At 56.2% G+C, this 16,876-nt stretch overlaps 2 protein-coding genes across 15 annotated transcripts in view; both read left to right on the forward strand.

The window, feature by feature from the left end:
* EHBP1 (EH domain binding protein 1) overlaps positions 1 to 8,594 on the forward strand; it is a 212,605-nt gene extending 204,011 nt beyond the window's left edge. For all 11 annotated transcript variants that reach the window (XM_066177713.1, XM_066177704.1, XM_066177708.1 and 8 more), the window contains 3 exons: positions 785 to 858; positions 7,317 to 7,431; positions 7,572 to 8,594. In XM_066177713.1, coding sequence (XP_066033810.1) covers positions 785 to 858; positions 7,317 to 7,431; positions 7,572 to 7,662 — 280 coding nt within the window. In that variant the 3' untranslated portion in view covers positions 7,663 to 8,594. The remainder of the gene's footprint in view (positions 1 to 784; positions 859 to 7,316; positions 7,432 to 7,571) is intronic.
* Positions 8,595 to 11,218: 2,624 nt separating this feature from the next.
* OTX1 (orthodenticle homeobox 1) lies at positions 11,219 to 16,153 on the forward strand. Of its 4 annotated transcripts, none has more exons than XM_066180347.1 (5): positions 11,219 to 11,263; positions 12,433 to 12,713; positions 12,826 to 12,942; positions 13,458 to 13,609; positions 14,212 to 16,153. In XM_066180347.1, exons 3-5 carry the CDS (start codon positions 12,846 to 12,848, stop codon positions 14,968 to 14,970), a joined length of 1,008 nt encoding a protein of 335 aa, XP_066036444.1. In that variant the 5' UTR covers positions 11,219 to 11,263; positions 12,433 to 12,713; positions 12,826 to 12,845; the 3' UTR covers positions 14,971 to 16,153. The 4 variants fall into 4 exon arrangements, with proteins under 4 accessions (XP_066036444.1, XP_066036445.1, XP_066036443.1 ...); XM_066180348.1 differs by having other exon boundaries at positions 12,433 to 12,638; XM_066180346.1 differs by having other exon boundaries at positions 12,433 to 12,942.
* Positions 16,154 to 16,876: the final 723 nt, after the last annotated feature.

Below are 16,876 nucleotides of genomic sequence, written 5' to 3' on the forward strand. Positions count from 1 at the left end.
GGAGAGAGAGCCGAATTTGAGTCACTACCTGCTTTGTAGAAAATCCTCCGTCCCATCTCTGCTGGAGGGATGTCAGTAAATCATTCGCAGTGCAGTGATACCACTGACACTGCAAAGGAAGGACAAATGAACCTTTTCTCACTGGCAGTGTTGAGGAAAGGAGAAGGTGCTGCTCGTTTTGAGAGGCGTTCTGCCCCGAGTGCTTCTCTTCCAGCTTCTTTCAGTTTGATCTTTCTTTCCATAATGCCACCTAGTGTAGATGCCTGCATACTTCCCTGGGAAGAGCCTCTGCTCACCTATCTCCTGCTGGGTCTGAACTTGACAGAGGATTTTACCTGCAAAATATTAAGCTTCCTAATCCCTTGTCTAATATTTATTGTTGATTAGGGCAGAATGCATATAGAATAACACTTCCAGTGTCACGTTATCGTGGTGAGTAGGTTGATGCTGGAATTTGCTCATTGGATCTAGGGGAATATTTTCTAATTTGGACATCCCGCAGCAGCCGTTCCAGAGATGAATATGAAATAATTGCGTCCTGTAGTGCAAAGGAGTTAAACTGTCAGAATTAAAGCCGACCTCACATGAAATTTTCATTTCAGGCCCTGTTACTGAACAGGCCACCTGAGCCAGATTTTAAGTTTGTGTATCATTTGTTTGGAGTAGCTTAAAGTTAAAGAGAAAAGTCAGTCGCGAGTCCTAAAATCAATGTAAGTTAAAGGTGCTTTTAAGTGTTTAATGATTTAGTAATTAACATATTGATGAACATTTGCAACTTGCCTAGGGAAAAAGAACACGACCTGGAAAGGCGCTACGAGCTGCTGAACCGGGAGCTCAGAGCAATGCTGGCTATTGAAGGTAAGAGCAGGGCAGGGGACTGGGGAGGGGGAAAGTGCTCACTGCAGGACAGGTTTGGCACCTGGAAGTGCCAAACGTTGAGGTTTCTCTGAAGCTCCGTTAGCAATGCTGATATTTTCATCACGTCAAGTGAGAGCACACGGCAAGCGTGCTGAGGCTGCAATCCCATTATTAAGTTTTCTTCAGGATTTAAAAAAAAAAAAAAAAAAAAGTTAAAAAGAAATCCAAGATACGGGACAAAGAAGTGTGGTCTCGTTGCAATAAACTTGGAGAACAAAGTGGTGTGGAGGTAGAGAATGTGTCTGGGGTTGGCAGTTTTTTGTTGCAGTAGTGCTCTCCTGGCTCTCCTCTCTTGGGTGGCATCGTGCTGCTTTTGGTGCCGCAGAAAAAGGAAGGGGTGACCCACAGAAGAGAACTTCTTCCTTTTAATGTTTCAGACCTGTTCTACAACAGTAACTCACTGTGGGAGGGAAAAAGAAAAGGTCCTGTTGGTTTTGGTGGTAAAACTCTGGGTTTGTCAGGTAAATATTTCATCGCGAGCAGCACCAGCAGGATTAGCGCGATCCTTTGCACAGTTTCTCCCTTCCCAGTTTAGTCACCTCACCTGAATGGATTGACACGGGATAAATGAAACAATTGCACCCCTTTCCATAGGGCTTTCCAGTGAATTGTACAATAATCCTTGGGATGATTCATAATAAAAAAATAAACATCCAGATAGCTTAAACCATTGCTTGCATTATTTTCTTATTCAAATATCTTAAGTGTTTTCTAATGCTGCACCACTTATACCTCTCAGTCACAAATGCTGCCTTACAGTTCAAAGATGTTTGCTTTAAAGTTAATCCTTTGGGCTCTGTAAAATGGACCTTTTGTCTAATCAATGCAAATTGATTTTGCTATTCTGTATTGACCTCTCAACCCTTTGACTGTCCATGGTAATTTCTTTCTTCACCTGATAAGGTACCTGATCCATAATAAATCAATTCTAATTAGTTTGGAGACTTCACTGGGAGCATAAGTTTGTTGGAAAAAAGCAGCAGGTTTCAGGTAGCTTTTTCGTATCTCTCCATCTGTAGTTATATTTTTTGCATAAAACTACCTTCACTGTTTTCTTGGATAATCCTGAGTCATAAATGCATACATTGCTTTCTGCAGAGACAAGCCAGATTAATTTGGAATCGTACTGATGAAATATTTAAAACGTAAAATAATCTAAAACTAGAGAGGAGCTAGGAGATCCTGGATTTAAATCTAAACTTTCGACATTTGATTGCCTCATATATATTTTTATATATATACATATACACACTGCCTTGGAATGTCCTGGCAGCAGCCTTTGAATGTCTAGCAGCTTGTGCCATTTACACATTTTCTGGAACAAAAATGTATTTTTAAATTCCTCTTTGTAAGTTCAAAGAGGGATGTCCATACTCCTGGAAATCATCTTTTTTTCCTCTCTCTTATTTTTTTTCTTTTTGTTCTTTTTTTTTAATATGCTGCTGGTGATACGGTAAACAGAGGTTTAGGAGGCAAGCATAAGTGCTGGAGAATTTTGGTTATTTTGGGGGATTTTTAAATTTATGCAACAAAGTCCTCATTTAGCGTTTTAACTCTCAGTAAGGTTCTTGGTCTTCTAGAACTTCTACAGTTATCTGCTTTTACCCAACAAACATATTAAAGGAGAGACTCTTTTAGGAAAACACCTGTGAAAACTCAAAACGCGCATTTGTGACGTCTCGCCTCTCGGGCACATCGGTGTTCTCTGTGTTCAGAAGATGCAAAGATGCACTTTTTGGGAAAGCACTGCTCAAACCACACCATTTCCAGTGGGATTGCTCTGAAGAACCAGGGGCTCCAAGGCCATTTAGCCGATTGTTAATGAGTGCTTGGGCTCCCTGAAAGAGTTGAAAAGACAGATCTCACTTTTACCAGTTCCAAAACCGAAGTATATGGGCAGGAAAAAAAAATAAACACACATATATATAAATATATATATGTAACAGGATGGGAGCGGTTTATTTGTCTAAAAGAAAGGCAGAACGCACCAACCCGAACTGGAACTTTAAAAAACTCTTTGAAAGGTGGTAATTACTGTTTCGGTAAATCGCTCTAACTCTTCCACGCGTGACTATGCCGTTTGGGAGGAAAAAAAAAAAAATCTGTCAACCAATTTACTTCGCTGGTTGATGACAGAGGGGGGGGAAAAAAAAGGAGAGAAGAGAGCTTTGCAGAAGGTGGGAGCTGCCTGGTGATGGCAGATAAAGGCGGTTCTGCCGTGCCTGCCTGGGCAGCGTGCGGGCAGCGCTGGCGGCCGGAGGTGCTGCCCCGTTGGGATGTTCACTGATGTGGAGACAGCGGCTCCTTCCCGGCCGCTCATCCGCAGGCTCCGGCGGCTGAATGGCCTCTTGGAGGGTTACGGCACTTCACCAGGAGCCACATGAATGACCCAGGGTGGTAAAAAAAAAAAAAAGGCACGCTCCCCCCTCTTCCCCCCACGGAGCCGTAGAGATAAGAAAGGGAGAGTTAACGCGCTGCCTGCTTCCAGCTAGAAAGTGTTCCTCTTGGACCCTTCCGACCGAGGAAGGCCGGAAACCCCTCACTAACAGGCCAGAGAAAATGCAGGTAAACGGGCTCCGTTTTCACCTCTGCACCTCCCCGGGCGTCCTGCCTGGCTGTCTGGAGCCAGCTGTACGCGAGGTGCTGCGTTTCAGAGCCTGGCTTCTCCTGCAGCTGCAGTGCCGGGATGCCTCACTCTCAGCTACCTTTCCTCTCACTCCTTTCTTTTATTTATTTTTTTTTTTTCAGTCGAGTTTTAATGCCTCCTTGGAAAAGATAAGTTCATTTTTGCACACCTTGGGGTGGTGTGTTCATTTTCTGCCCAAGAAATGGATCTTCTTTCGGATTTTGTACATCTTGATTTATTCTTGGCTTATAGTTTGAAGTGGGTGCTCTTCTAAAAGGATTTATGCATAGGTTCACTATTTTTGTAGTTATGGTTTATATGATAAGCTTTTTATATTTAAAATCAATATGTAATCCTGTGGAGGAGCTTATCCTCTAAAACCCCATTTGTAAATCTATTTTAGCTTTGTTACACCGCGCAGCCACAGTATTCCATAGATTGATTAGGTTCAGCAGCAGAATCCTATCAAATGGCCTGCTCTGATGATGATGCAAACTCTTTCAGGATTGCTAGTTGACTGGAACTAAAGATAAGACCTGACTGCAATCCCCCAATGTGCTCTTTACAAAACTAGTGTTAATTTTCATCAAAGTGCCAGGCTTATTTGTTATAGTGGCAAGGTTGAAGGTTTGACTACGAGAACTTTCGACCATTTCTATTAAAGCATTTCTGTGGGAGCTGGACGTCTGTTTGCTCAAAGTAATTATCAGTTTAAGCAGTGGGGGGTGGGGGGGGGGGAAAGACAATATGAAGTCAATGAAGATGAATAATTGAAAACATTTCTACTTCAATGTGAATTTAGCAAACTCTGTCATTTTAAACTGCCTGTCGCGAGTGGTGGCACGGGGGCTTTAGCTTTCAACACTTTTAGCTCATATACAGCCTCAGAGCTTAATCCTATTTTTGTCCAGAGTGTAGCTTTTATAACAGTATTATTCTGAAATCTTCAAATTAATCACAACCCATATTGTAGCTTCCCAGAGCTGCAGTCAGCCTGGGTAACTGTATGTGACAGGTGTTATAGGTAATCCTGGCTTAAAAGGCACAACAGGTAGGAATCAAACTTGAACACAGTTGCTTTTTTAAACACAGGGATGCTTCCCCGAACTGCTGCCCAGCAGTATTTTGTTGGATAAAACAAAATTGCAAGCTAGTCACCTATAAAATGTTATTTAAATAGTTAAAGTCAGTTGCCCTTTTAACCAATTGCTGCTTGACTCTTTATTTATTTGGGGGGGGGGGGGGGGAGAGAGGGGGGGAGGAAAGGCAAACTCCTTGTCTAGAATTGGAAGTAAAATTGCAAGGGAATATTTCCGCCAGCAGGTTTTCCCGTGGCGTGTTTCAAACATTAATAATAAGCAAATGCAGAAAAAACAAACCAACAAAAACCAAAACAAATGCACAGTTTCGTTCCGTGGAATCCTAACAGGACATCATTTACTTCACAGGGCTATAAGAGGAAGCAACAAAACCTGTAGCACTTAGGAAGGGACTTAACAGAGAAAAACAGCGAGGGACTGAGCAAAACATCTACTGAAATACTCTGTCTTGTTTGCTCTTTCAGAAACTAAAGTTGCTGCTGTAAGTGGAGTACAGTGGCTGAACAAACAAACAAAAGCTTTAAAATAACAAGTGAAAACCATCAAAATTGCAAAAAATTGTATTAAGTCCAGGTAGAGACGATGGATTTCAAATCCCTTTTCACCCAGAGCTTCCTGTTCCCAGATGTGCTGAGTTCCCAGCACAATTCCCAGATGAAGCCGGGGGAAAAGTTCACCTGAAAGTTGGGGACCACGTCTGGGGGGAAGCAAACACCCCTGAAATCCTCTGCCGTGGCTCTCTCTCTCCCCTTTTCAGTCTGGCTTGCTGCCGTGGCCCTTTTCAGGGCGGTGTTGTCATGCTGAGATCTCATTGCCTGTGCGGGGCTTTATTTGTGGGGCAAACCGCTCCGGTTTGGGGAGGCTCTGGCTCGCAGAGTGGCAGGGCAGCGTGAGTTTGAAATGGGTTGAAGTGAAGGAGCTTTGCCCAAAACGGAGCAGAAGGGGAAGCAGCGGTGCAAATCGAGAGGCAGCACCTAAAAGGGCTGCTACCCAAATCAAAGCAGCTCTGTGGCAGGAAAGAACGGCTTGGGTTACCAGTGACTTGGGCTGCTAACTCAACTTCTAATCGGTGTACACCTGAAAAATTATGTCCTTAGCAACGGTGGAGGAGAAAGGACACTTTAAAAAAAAAAAAAATAATGAAATGAGGAAGGAAAAGAAGGAGAAAAGAAGTGAGGAAAATAAAAAGTTTGGGCAGTGCCCTGCCAGGCCGGTGCTGCGGGAAAGGCTCCGGTGCCACCGCTGCGGCTCTGCCTGCGGGACGCGGCCGTGTGTGCTCGCTGCTCACACGTGTGCCCTGGGTTTTCCTGCGTGTGCCCTGGGTTTTCCTGCGTGTGCCGTGTTTTTTCCTGCCCGCCGCTTTTCCTGCGGCTCGCTCGTGGGCCCCGTGTGCCCAGGCAGACGGCGAGGAGGGCGCGATAAAAGCGGTTACACATTCCTGCCTTTCTGCCGCTCTTCCAAACCTTCATTGCATGATGATGCATCTAATTTTTAATTTGTAAATACAAGGCTGAATTCCCTCTAGCACCACTTGCTTTCATAAAGCTTCTGAGCAGTTTGCTGTCTTGAATAAATTTGGCTTTGGAGGGGGGTCAGGGGGATTTGAACCACCGCATTCTTGCGGGGTTTGTGAAGATTCACATGGTAACCGGTGGGGAGCATTGTTCGGCTTATCTGAATAAGCACCAGCCATGTGAGTTTTAACATGATCGCCCAGGGCAATGGAGAGCGCGGGTGGGTGGGGGAGAAAGCCAAAAGCGCTGCACCCTCTCTCCCCTTCGCCTTCGGGAAGCGCGGCCGGGGAGGACGAGGACACCGATGGTTTCTCCCGGTGCTTGGGTTATTTTGATTTTTTGGGTTTTTTTTTTTTTTTTTTTTTTTTTTGGAGCCGGTGTCCTCTTTCCCTCCCGCTCCTCAATTGTCCTGCTATCTCCCTCATAATCTACTGCTCCTGCTTTTCATTGTTTACCTTCTTAATGAGGGAGGCGGGGAAGGCTGGGGCTTGACTGACAACGACAAGCCCTCACGGTCTGGCTGGAGAGCCCGAGGGCTGCGGGCGGCCCCGGGGGACTCCGCCGGGCCGGGCCAGAGGGATGGATCCCTTTGGGAATACCGAGGCTGCCCGCCCGCCTCTGCCTGCCAGCTCCGGGGCTGGAGAGGCCGGCCGCGATATTCTGTAGCAAGTGTATTTTGACTTCCAAGTGGGAGATGCTAATTAAGCGCTACCTGCCTTTAAAGTTAACTGCGCGGCATATGGTTGGCGCTGTGTGAGATTCCTGCGGCCGCTGAGAGGAGCCGGGCCGCGGGGAAGCGGGCATTCCTCCGGGAGGGCAAACCCGGCAGCGGCCAGACACGGGCGTGGGGGGAAACAAAACTAATTTTACACTAAAAAGAGAAAAAAGAAAAAATAAAAGAAAAAAAAAAAGGAAAAAGGAAAGAAACCCCCACCCAAACCACCCCAAAATCCTTCGAAGCGCCGCCGGGCTGCGCTTGTCCCCGCCGGGGAGCGAGGCCGGGGCCGGGCAGGGCTGTGCCAGGCTGGGCTGGGCCGGGCTGGATTGGGCCATACCGGGCTGTGCCGGGCCGTGCCGGGCCGCAGCGGGCTGGGTCGGGCCGGGTTGGCGGTTCCGGCCGCCCCCCTCACCGCCGCTCTTGTTGTGCTTCTCCCGCAGACTGGCAGAAGACCGAGGCGCAGAAGAGGCGAGAGCAGCTCTTGCTGGACGAACTCGTTATTCTCGTTAACAAACGGGACGCGCTGGTCAGGGACCTGGACGCCCAGGAGAAGCAGTGAGTCGGGCAGAGGGAGGGGAGGAGGTCCCCGCCGAGCCGCCGCGGTCCCCACGGGAAGTTTGGCCCGAGTCCGCGGGCGCCGGGGCCGTGGGGGAACTCGGCCGGCGCCCATCCCCTCACCGCGCCTCTTTCCGCAGGGCCGAGGAAGAGGACGAGCATTTGGAGAGGACCCTCGAGCAAAACAAAGGCAAGATGGCCAAGAAGGAAGAGAAGTGCGTTCTCCAGTGAGCGGCCTTCCCGCGGCGGCGGCGAAATCGCAGCGCGGCTTTCTTACGTTCTTAAAATTGCCGACATGAGACTGGGGAAAAAAAAAAAAATGTTTTGAAAAAAAAAAATTAAACTTTTTTTCCATTTTCTTAGGCCAGATCTAGGCTGCGCCGGGCCCCACTCCGTTGTTTTTTTTTTTGTTTTCCATTCAAGCGAACTCGCGTTGTCCCATGATTTCCGTGTGGGCTCAGCTCTCCTGCCGAAAGCATTGGAAATGGAATCGCCGAGACCCCTGGCGTGCGGGCGATGCCGGAGATGGGCGGAAGGAGGAGAAGAAATAGTTTGTCCTGGTTTCTGTAGCTGGAGGAGGGCTGAGTTTTGAAATAAAAATGTTTTTGTCGTAATAGGATTAGAGAGGGTGATATAGGGGGGAAAAAAAAAATCATTGGGAATGGTTTCATCTAGTCCTGCCATATGTAATACTTAATAAGCTACCTACATTTTATAGTTAGGTCAGATCCACCCCAGTTATTATTAAAAATGTGCTGTATTTACCAGTGGTTTATTACATCAGTTTTGCATTTCCCCGGGAGTAGAGCCGAGCTGCTCTGGTTTACTCGGGGGGCTTCTCCCCCAGAGCTGGCACAAAACCCTGGGAGCGGCTGCGAGCGGAGTGGGGCAGCCCGGGGCAGAGCCCGGCCGGGCCCGGGACAGCCGCGTTCCCCCGCGGACCGGACCGGACCGGACCGGACCGGACCGGACCGGACCGCGCCGCCCGCTCCGCGTTATTTATTGCGCCCGGCCGCGTTCCCCACCGCCCCCCGCCCCGTCCGTGTGCCCCCAAGCGTGTCCCGCGCTCGCATCGTCCCTTCGTGGAGCTCGTCTCTTTTATTTATTACAACACCGAGTCATATATAAAATTTTCAATAAAACCCGAATCTTTCTTACCGTAACTGCCGCTTTTCCTCTTTACCTGGGAGACTCCCTTCGCCCCTCCCGCCTTCAGCCGGCCGGGGAGGGGGCTCGGGGGGCGGGAAGGGACCGATCCCGGCGCGGGGGGGACAGCGGAGCTCCGCGCCCCGGGCCGCCCCGGCCGCCGCCGCTTCGCCAACGCAACGAAACCCACGGGACGGAAAAGTTTTTCGTTTGATTTTTTTTTTTTTTTTTAATACAATGCAACTCGGGGAAGGGGGAGGTAAAACTTTTTTCCCCGCGGGGCCGATGCCGCCCGCCAGCGGCGCGGGGGATGCGCGGCCCGAAGCGCGGAACGCGCCCGCGGGGAGCGGAGCGGAGCGGCCGAAGGAGCCCGAACCCTGCGGGGCCGCGGCTGCCGCTCCGCCCGGGACCGCAGAAGCTCCAGGTGCGGCTGCGGCCCGCCGCCCGCTCCGCGCTGCGCCAAAAAAAGTCTCCCGTGGAGGAGGGAAAGCGCCCGGTTTTGGTGCGAGCGGCCGCCGGTGCCGCGGGATGTACCGGCCTGGGAAACTGGGGGCTGCCCCGGGGCCCGCAGGTGGATTTGGCCCCATGAGAAGTTTGGGAAGATGCGCAGAACGCTCCGGCGCCGGGGTGGGGGGGCTTGGGGCAGCGGGCTCCTCCGTGCTCTTGTTCCCTCCCGTAAAAAATACAGGAGCTGGGGACGGCAGGGAACACGCTCCGGGGGCTCGGGAGGGGAGAGGCAGCAAAGCCCGGCCGGGCACCGGCAACTGCTGAGCCCCGGAGCGAGGGGCTGCCCCTGGGGCCAGGGGGGCCGCGGGCGGGCATCCTCTCCTCCTGGGCGGGGGGCCGGTGTTTGCCTGGCTTTTAAAGCGAAAAAAGTAACTCAGCCGCCGGGCTGCGGGAAAAATTAAGTGTATGTGTCCCCCGTGTTTCGCCCCCAGCCCCGCACACCGGCCGCAGGAGGCCCCCGGCCCGCCGGACCGATCTGCCCTTCGGCGGGGCCGGGGTCGCGCAGCCCGACCCCCCCTGCCCACCCGCGGCTCCCGCCCCGCCGCCGACCTTACCTGGGCACAGCGGGGAGGGCGCCGGCTCCGTCCGGCGGAGGGAACGGGGGGCTCGGAGTGGCCGGGACCGTCACCTCGGGGGGGTGGCGAGCCCCGCGCCCGCCCTGCCCGCAGCCCCCGGCCGAGCCTGCGGGGAGGCGTCCGCAATTGAGGATTGGGTAACCGCGGGAGTTGCGGGAGGCTTGGGGGGGCATGGATACCCCCCGGTGTGTGCGTGGGGCGGGGGAAAAAGCCTCGGGGGGGGGGGGGGGGGCTGCTGCCCGCCAGGAGCGGGGCAGAAGTGATGGGAAGGCGGCGGGGGCGGGGGGAGCGCAGCCCGAGCCAGGAACTGCCCCGGCAGGAGCGGGGCAAAACGGTGGAGAGGGGCTGGAAGGGGGGGAGAACTGCCCCCGCAAACTCTTCCTCCTCCCTCCTCCTGCCTTTGCTTTTTTTTTTTTTTTTTTTTTTTTTTTTTTCCTTCGTGAATGGGCCGCGGCGCCTTTCTTACGGGAAGAAGTGCCCGTGTCGCTGACTTCTGCGGGAGAGCGGAGGAGCTCGCTAACCTCCTTCGCTCTACTACTCATCGGCTCCCTCCCGCCCGGCTTAGACGGTTCCCTCCTCGCGCAGGAAAAAGATTTGAAAAGAAGGGGGGGAAAAAAACCCCCCAAAAAACTCCGACAACAAAAAAAAAAAAATCGGGGGGGAAAGTCCTCCCCCGCGGGAGACCGCGCAGCGATCGGGGCCGGCGGGCAGCGCCTTTGAACATTAGCTCGCTTTCAGCTCCACTGCAATTAGAGGGAGTTGATTTGGGGAGACCAACAAAAGCCGCGCACCGGAGCCTCTTCAGAGGTCCGGGGCCGCTCCGCCGCCTGCGCGGCCGCCGCGCCCCGACCCCGCCGCCCCGAGCGAGCAGCGGGGCCCCGCGGAGCGGCGCGGAGGGCCCGGTGTCGCCTCGCCCCTGTCCCCGCCGATCCCGGGCGGGCCCCGCCTGCTCGCCCCCCGCGGACGCCCCGCAGCCCCTAAATTCGGGACACGCGGGGAAAGGTGCGGTCGCTGTAGTTTTACTGGGATTTTAAAGCACAAAGTTTGGGAGAGCCCGCGGGCGGCGGGATGGGGGGGCCGCGACACCGCCTCCCCTCCCCGGGAGCGCCCTCCGTGCCGGCCGAGGCGGCGGCAGAAACTTTTTCCTCGGTCTCCCCGGGCGCCAGGGACGCGGAGGGCGGCGCGGAGCGGCCCGGGGGGCAATCCCGAGGGAGGGGGCAGAGCTGCGCGGGCGCGGAGCGGCCGCCCCCATCCCCCCCTTCCGCACTTCTCCAACAACTCCCAGCACCCGCCTTCTCCGCGGAGGTTGCGCGGGGCCCCGCACGCCCGCCCCCCGCAGCCCCGGCTCCGCCGGCCGGTTCTCCGCGGTGCCGGGGTCGGTGCGCGGGGGAGCGCGGAGCGGCGCGGGGCGGTGCGGAGGAGCCGTCGCCCCGCGCTGCCATTGCCCGGGCGGCTGTCAGTCAGGCGGGGAGCGGCCGGGGATTGGCGCCGGGCTGGTTACGCAGTTGCTTTGCGCGCACATACAAGGGTAGGGCCGGGGGTAGGTGATCAATCCTCATCAGGGCCGCGGCTCCATCGCCCCGACAGCGCGGGCCGCCGGCAAGGTAACGCGGGGCACCCCGACAAGTCGGGGGTGCGCGGCTCGGCTCGGGAGGCGCCCCCCCCGGCCCCCCTCCCCAGCCCGCCTCTCACCTGCCGGCCCCCCTCGCTCCCTCCCCCCGCCGCGCCCCCTCCGCGCCCCCCGCCCGCTCCGCCCCGCGCTGCCCCGCGCAGCCCCCGCCGCCGCCGTCGGGCGGGCGCTCAGTCGCTCCGCAGGTGGCCGCGCAGGTGAGGCGGGCGGGGGCGGCGGGCACCGCGCTCACCGACGGGGCGGGCGGGCGGGCGGCGGCGCCGGGACGGAGCGTAGCGGGCCCGCGGCGCGGTGGGCAAGGGGTGGTGAGCGCGGCCGGGCCGGGGCTGCCTCGGGATTTTCTTCTTCGCTCTCTTCTCTCCTACGCTTTTATTTCCCTCGCTCTTCCCCGTTCTCTCCTCCCGGGACGGGCCCGCTCCGCCGCGTCCCCGACAAAGTTATGCAACGCCGGGTCCCGGCGCTGCCACCCGACCTGCGCCCGGCCCCGGCCTGCGGGGGCACCGCCGAGCCCGCCCGGCATCCCCCGCCCCGCGGGCCGGCTGCCCCGTTCCCCCGGCCGGGGGGGGGGGACTCGTCTCAGCCTGGGCTGCCCCCGGGGCTCGACGGGGCCGCCGGGGGTCTCTCGGCTCCTTCCTCCCCTCCGCCTTTATCTGCGGCATTTTGCCCCCCAGCCCGGGCGCCGCCGGGTCTCTCGGTGCCGCGTCCCCCCCGCCGGCGCTGCCGGAGCCCCCCGGGCGGGCCCCGCCGCCGTCCCGTCCCCGCGCTGTCGCCCGCTCGGCTGCCGGCGCGCTCTTTTTTTTTTTTTTTTCCCTTCCCTTTCCCCCTTTTTAACTCTTATCCATTTCTAATTAAAACGTCCCCGTCTGCTCGCTTTTAAATTAATTATACTTCCCTCCTCTGATACCTCCTTTTGATTCCTAATCCAATTATCTTTTTAAATAATTGCTTTATCTCTCCCGATCGCCGGGCACTGTTGCCGCTCGGCACTTGCGCGCGACTCGCCTTCGTTTAAAATAAAATAATAATAAAATTAGCGATCGGAAGGCGCGGAGCCCCCGCGCCGGGTGGGCGCAGCCCCGCGGGAGCCCCCGGCAGCTCTCGGGCGGCCGGAGCCTCACCCGCTTCTCTCCGCTCTCTCCCCAGGCGCTCCGGCCTCGCCTCCGAGCGGGGAAAGAAATCCGCCTGTTTCTCGATCCTCGTTGTTGTTTTGATTTTTCAAAATTTTTTTTTCCTTCGTTTTTGTTTTTCTCTCACTTTACCTGCGATCTCTCGAGGACCTCGTGGCGGTGACGGCGGGACGGAACGAAAAAAACTCCTTTCACACCGACTTTGTGCTCCGTTTTTAAATTGTCGTTGGCTTTAAAAAAAACTTTTTTTTTTTTTTTTTTGCCTCTTGTTTGGGGATTTTTTCGGGGGATCTTTTTGTCAGTTGTATTTTTTTTTTTCCTTTTTATTTCCCCCTTCCCCACCCCATACATTCGATTCGATTTTGATTTTTTTTTTAAATTTTTTTTTTTTTCTGCGGGACTTTGGAAGAAAACTGCCCGGCTTCTAGCATGATGTCTTACCTCAAACAGCCTCCTTACGGCATGAATGGGCTGGGGCTGACGGGCCCGGCCATGGACCTGCTGCATCCCTCCGTGGGGTACCCGGGTGAGTGCCCCGCACCGCGGCCCCCCCATCCTCCAGCAAACAGAGGGGGAAAAACTTCCATCCGTGCGGGTTTGGAGGAGCTGGTGGGGCCGTACGGCTTCTGGTGGGTTGTGGGCTGGTTCTCTGCCTGCACCCCTGCCTGGGGACACTGGCGGTCTAGCTGAATTTCCGCCCCCTGTTCCCGGGGTGTCTCCGTTTTCCCGGGGATTTTTAAGGATAACGAACTTTCAGATTGAACAAACAACCAAAAAAAAAAAAGTAATTAATTCCGACACAACGAAATCTCCCCGTAGCTCCTGCCGGAGCCAGGCCTGACCCTTCCCCAGCCCTGTTCCCCTCGCTCTGCGCTCAGCGGGACGGGCTCCGGCCGCCGGGGGTGTGCGGGGACACTCCCGCTCTTTGGGGTGCCCCCCAGGGCCCTGTCCCGGGGCCACCGGGGCTCCCCCCGTGCCGGGGCGTGCGGGAGGTGCCTGGGGACCCATCGTGACCGGCCTGTGGTGCTGCTCGTCCCGCAGCCACCCCGCGGAAGCAGCGGCGGGAGCGCACCACCTTCACCCGCTCGCAGCTGGACGTGCTGGAGGCGCTCTTTGCCAAGACCCGCTACCCTGACATCTTCATGCGGGAGGAGGTGGCCCTCAAGATCAACCTGCCCGAATCCCGAGTCCAGGTACCGGATCTGCGTGGGGGAATCCCGCGCGGCTGTGGGATGGGGGAGGCAGAACCGCCCCAGCTCGGCTGGCGCTGCTCAGACCGCCTGCTCCATCCACACTCTTCCCCCTTTCCTTGGGACAGGGATGCGTGTGGGCTCCCACCTGCTTGTCTGTCCCGCTGTGGGGACGTTCAGCCAAAGAGGGAGCGTTTTTTTACTTTTTATTCTCTTGTGCTAATTTTAATTTTGTTAATATTTTACTGTCACCCTCCACCTGCTCCAGGGCATAGCAGGCGCTACGCTCTGCTTCCCAGAGCCATTCCCTTTGGGCGCTGGTCAATGCATACCCAGGGCGGTGAGAGATGCAGGCAGGATCTGTCCCCCGAATCCGTATTTTGTCACTGCGCCGGGGATATGCACGAGCTGGGACGGCACAGCCTTTGACCCTGGCCGTGCTGCTTTTGGCAGGCCGTGGCGCGGCCGGGTCGCCGGGCAGGGGTGGGATTGGGGTACGCAGCGTTACTGGGAGAACTGGTGCTCGCAGGGTGAGGAGCCCCTTTAGGGAGCTGTCTGAGCCCACCACGCTCCTTGCTCCCCTGCACCTCGTCTTCTCCCCTCAGGTCTGGTTCAAGAACCGCCGCGCCAAGTGCCGGCAGCAGCAGCAGAGCGGCGGCGGGGCCAAGAGCCGCCCGGCCAAGAAGAAATCCTCGCCCGCCCGGGAGAGCTCGGGATCGGAGAGCAGCGGGCAGTTCACGCCGCCGGCAGCGGCCTCCAGCTCCGCCTCGTCTTCCTCCTCCAGCTCGGCCTCCTCAGCGCCCGTGGGCGCCCCGGCCTCTCTCAGCACGCCGGCCTCGTCCATCTGGAGCCCGGCTTCCATCTCTCCCGGCGCGGCGCCCGCGGGGGTGACGGTGCCCGAGCCGCTGCCGCCCGCCGCCGCCTCCTGCATGCAGCGGGCCGGCCCCGCCGCCTCGGCCGCCTCCGCCTCCTACCCCGTGTCCTACAGCCAGGGCGGCGGCTACGGCCAGGGCTACCCCGCGCCGCCCTCCTCGTCCTACTTCGGGGGCGTGGATTGCAGCTCCTACCTGGCGCCCATGCACTCCCACCACCATCCGCACCAGCTGAGCCCCATGGGGCCCTCCTCGGTGCCGGGCCACCACCACCACCACCCGCTGAGCCAGAGCTCGGGCCACCACCACCATCACCACCACCACCACCACCACCAAGGCTACGGCGGCACGGGGCTGCCCTTCAACTCCTCCGACTGCCTGGACTACAAGGAGCCCGCCGCTGCCGCCGCCGCCTCCTGGAAGCTCAACTTCAACTCCCCCGACTGCCTTGACTACAAGGACCAGGCGTCCTGGCGCTTCCAGGTGTTGTGAGGGACCCGTCACCGTCCCCTCAAGCTGCCACTGACTCCCCGCCGCCTCCTGGGCAGGACTCTGGCTCTTCATCCTCCCTCCTCCTCCTCCCTCTTCGTTAGCAGTGGCGATGCCCTGGGGAGGTCCTGCCGCCCCCCGCCCCCCCCCTTCCCCCCCATCTCTACTGACTGATATTTATTTGCTTCCTGCACCACTCCGCCAGGTTTATTATAATTATTATTTTTTTAAACGCGACAGAAGAGGAGTTTAAAAACGAAACAAAACAAAAAAAGAAAATTAAAAAGCCTAGCGTGTCCCCTGCTGCCCCCCACCCCGGGCAGAGGTGCAGGCTGGCTCCTGCCCTGCCAGTGCCCCCCCCCCGGCTTTGTGGGGGACCCTCGGCCCCTGCGGGTGTGGAAGTCCCGGCTCTGTGCAGCCTCTTGCCGCGGGGAGCGGCGGGAATGATGTAAATACTCGGTCCGTTCCAGTGACCACGGTTATTTTTAGTTGATGCTGTTGGGTTGGCATTTATCTAGAGTCTAACACGGAACAGAACGTTTAAAAAAAAAAAAAAAAAAAAGAAAACGAAAAAAAAATCTTTTTTTTCTTATAATTTCGATTTTTCTTCCCTACAAAAATGAAATTTTTCCTGGTCTCGTCCTCCGTCCATCCTCGAGGGCTCTGCACAAGCTTGGCTGTGCCGTCCTGGGGCTGAGGGTGAGGGGGGAGGCAGCAGCCGTGGGAGGTGCCCAGAAGGGAGGCAAAGGGGGAGGGAAAGGCTGCCCAGCTGATCCGCAACCTGCAGACCAAAAAAAACCCAAAACTTTTGGAAATAAAAAAAAAAAATAAAAGGCAAGGAAAAAAAAAAAGCTGCAGAAAAAAAAAAGTTTTGGTTTATTTTTTGGGGGGAGGGTTGCAGAGATAAGCAGCTCTGGTTTCGGGCTGGGGAGGGGGGAGCGCACGGCTTTTCGGAGTGTGTTTTTTTCGGTTTGGTTTTCGTTTTGGTTGTTTCGAGCCCCTTTGTGTCGGTCGGTGCGTTGTGGCGGGGTCGGGGCTGCAGCCCCGCGTTCCTGCTTCCCCCGCCCGGGCTGGCGCTTCCCGGCAGCTTCGCCCCGCCGCGGGGACAGGGACAGTTGTACCTGTGACTTTTGATGCCGTAAAACCCCTTCAACTGTAAGGCAACCCCCACCCCCCCTCCTTTCTTCCCGCCCACCCCAATAAAATCTAAACTAATAAATGTAGTGGTGTCGTGTCCTCCTTCCTCCCTCCCGCCTGCTCTTCCTCATGAAACTTCCCTGGGGGGAGTGAGGAGCAGGGAAATATTTTTCTTTTTTTTGGGATTGGGATGGGTGTGATGAGTTTGCGAGTGCTCTGGAGGGGGCACCCACCGCCACTTCTGCAGCTGCGGGCTGGGGACCCGCTCTCACGTTAATTGACGCTTAATTGGTTACGGATTTATTGGTGCCCCGCCGTGCCGATGGGGCTCACGGAATTGCCAAAATTGCGATTTCCCCCCCAAATTCGGGACCCACGGGCGGGTCTGGGTGCCGGTGGCGGGGAGCGAGAGTCGCTCGGACACGCAGCCGCACCTCTGTCCCTCTGTCCCTCTGTCCCTCTGTCCCTCTGTCCCTCTGTCCCTCTGTCCCTCTGTGCGGGTTCGGCCCCTGCGCTTCCAGCCCCGGCTCCCGGCCGTGCCATCCTCAGCCGCTTGCCAAGGAAGACAGGGAGAAGACTTTTTTTTTTTTTTCCTTGTGACAATTTCCCCCTCTTTCCCGTCCCCCCTCCAGACCTTCCCTTCAGTTTTTGGGAGCTGCCTGTTGGTGCTGGGGCTGTTTCTGCTTGCGCAGCACCGGGGATGGGTGGACCCGCGGGGACACGGTTTCCCTGCTTGGCCCATGGATGCGCTGCACGGGAAGCATCCCCAAAT

The sequence above is a fragment of the Chamaea fasciata genome, unplaced genomic scaffold (assembly GCF_029207755.1).
Source record: "Chamaea fasciata isolate MVZ Bird 193981 ecotype frontalis unplaced genomic scaffold, bChaFas1.0.hap1 SCAF_3, whole genome shotgun sequence".
Taxonomy (NCBI): Eukaryota; Metazoa; Chordata; class Aves; order Passeriformes; family Sylviidae; genus Chamaea; species Chamaea fasciata.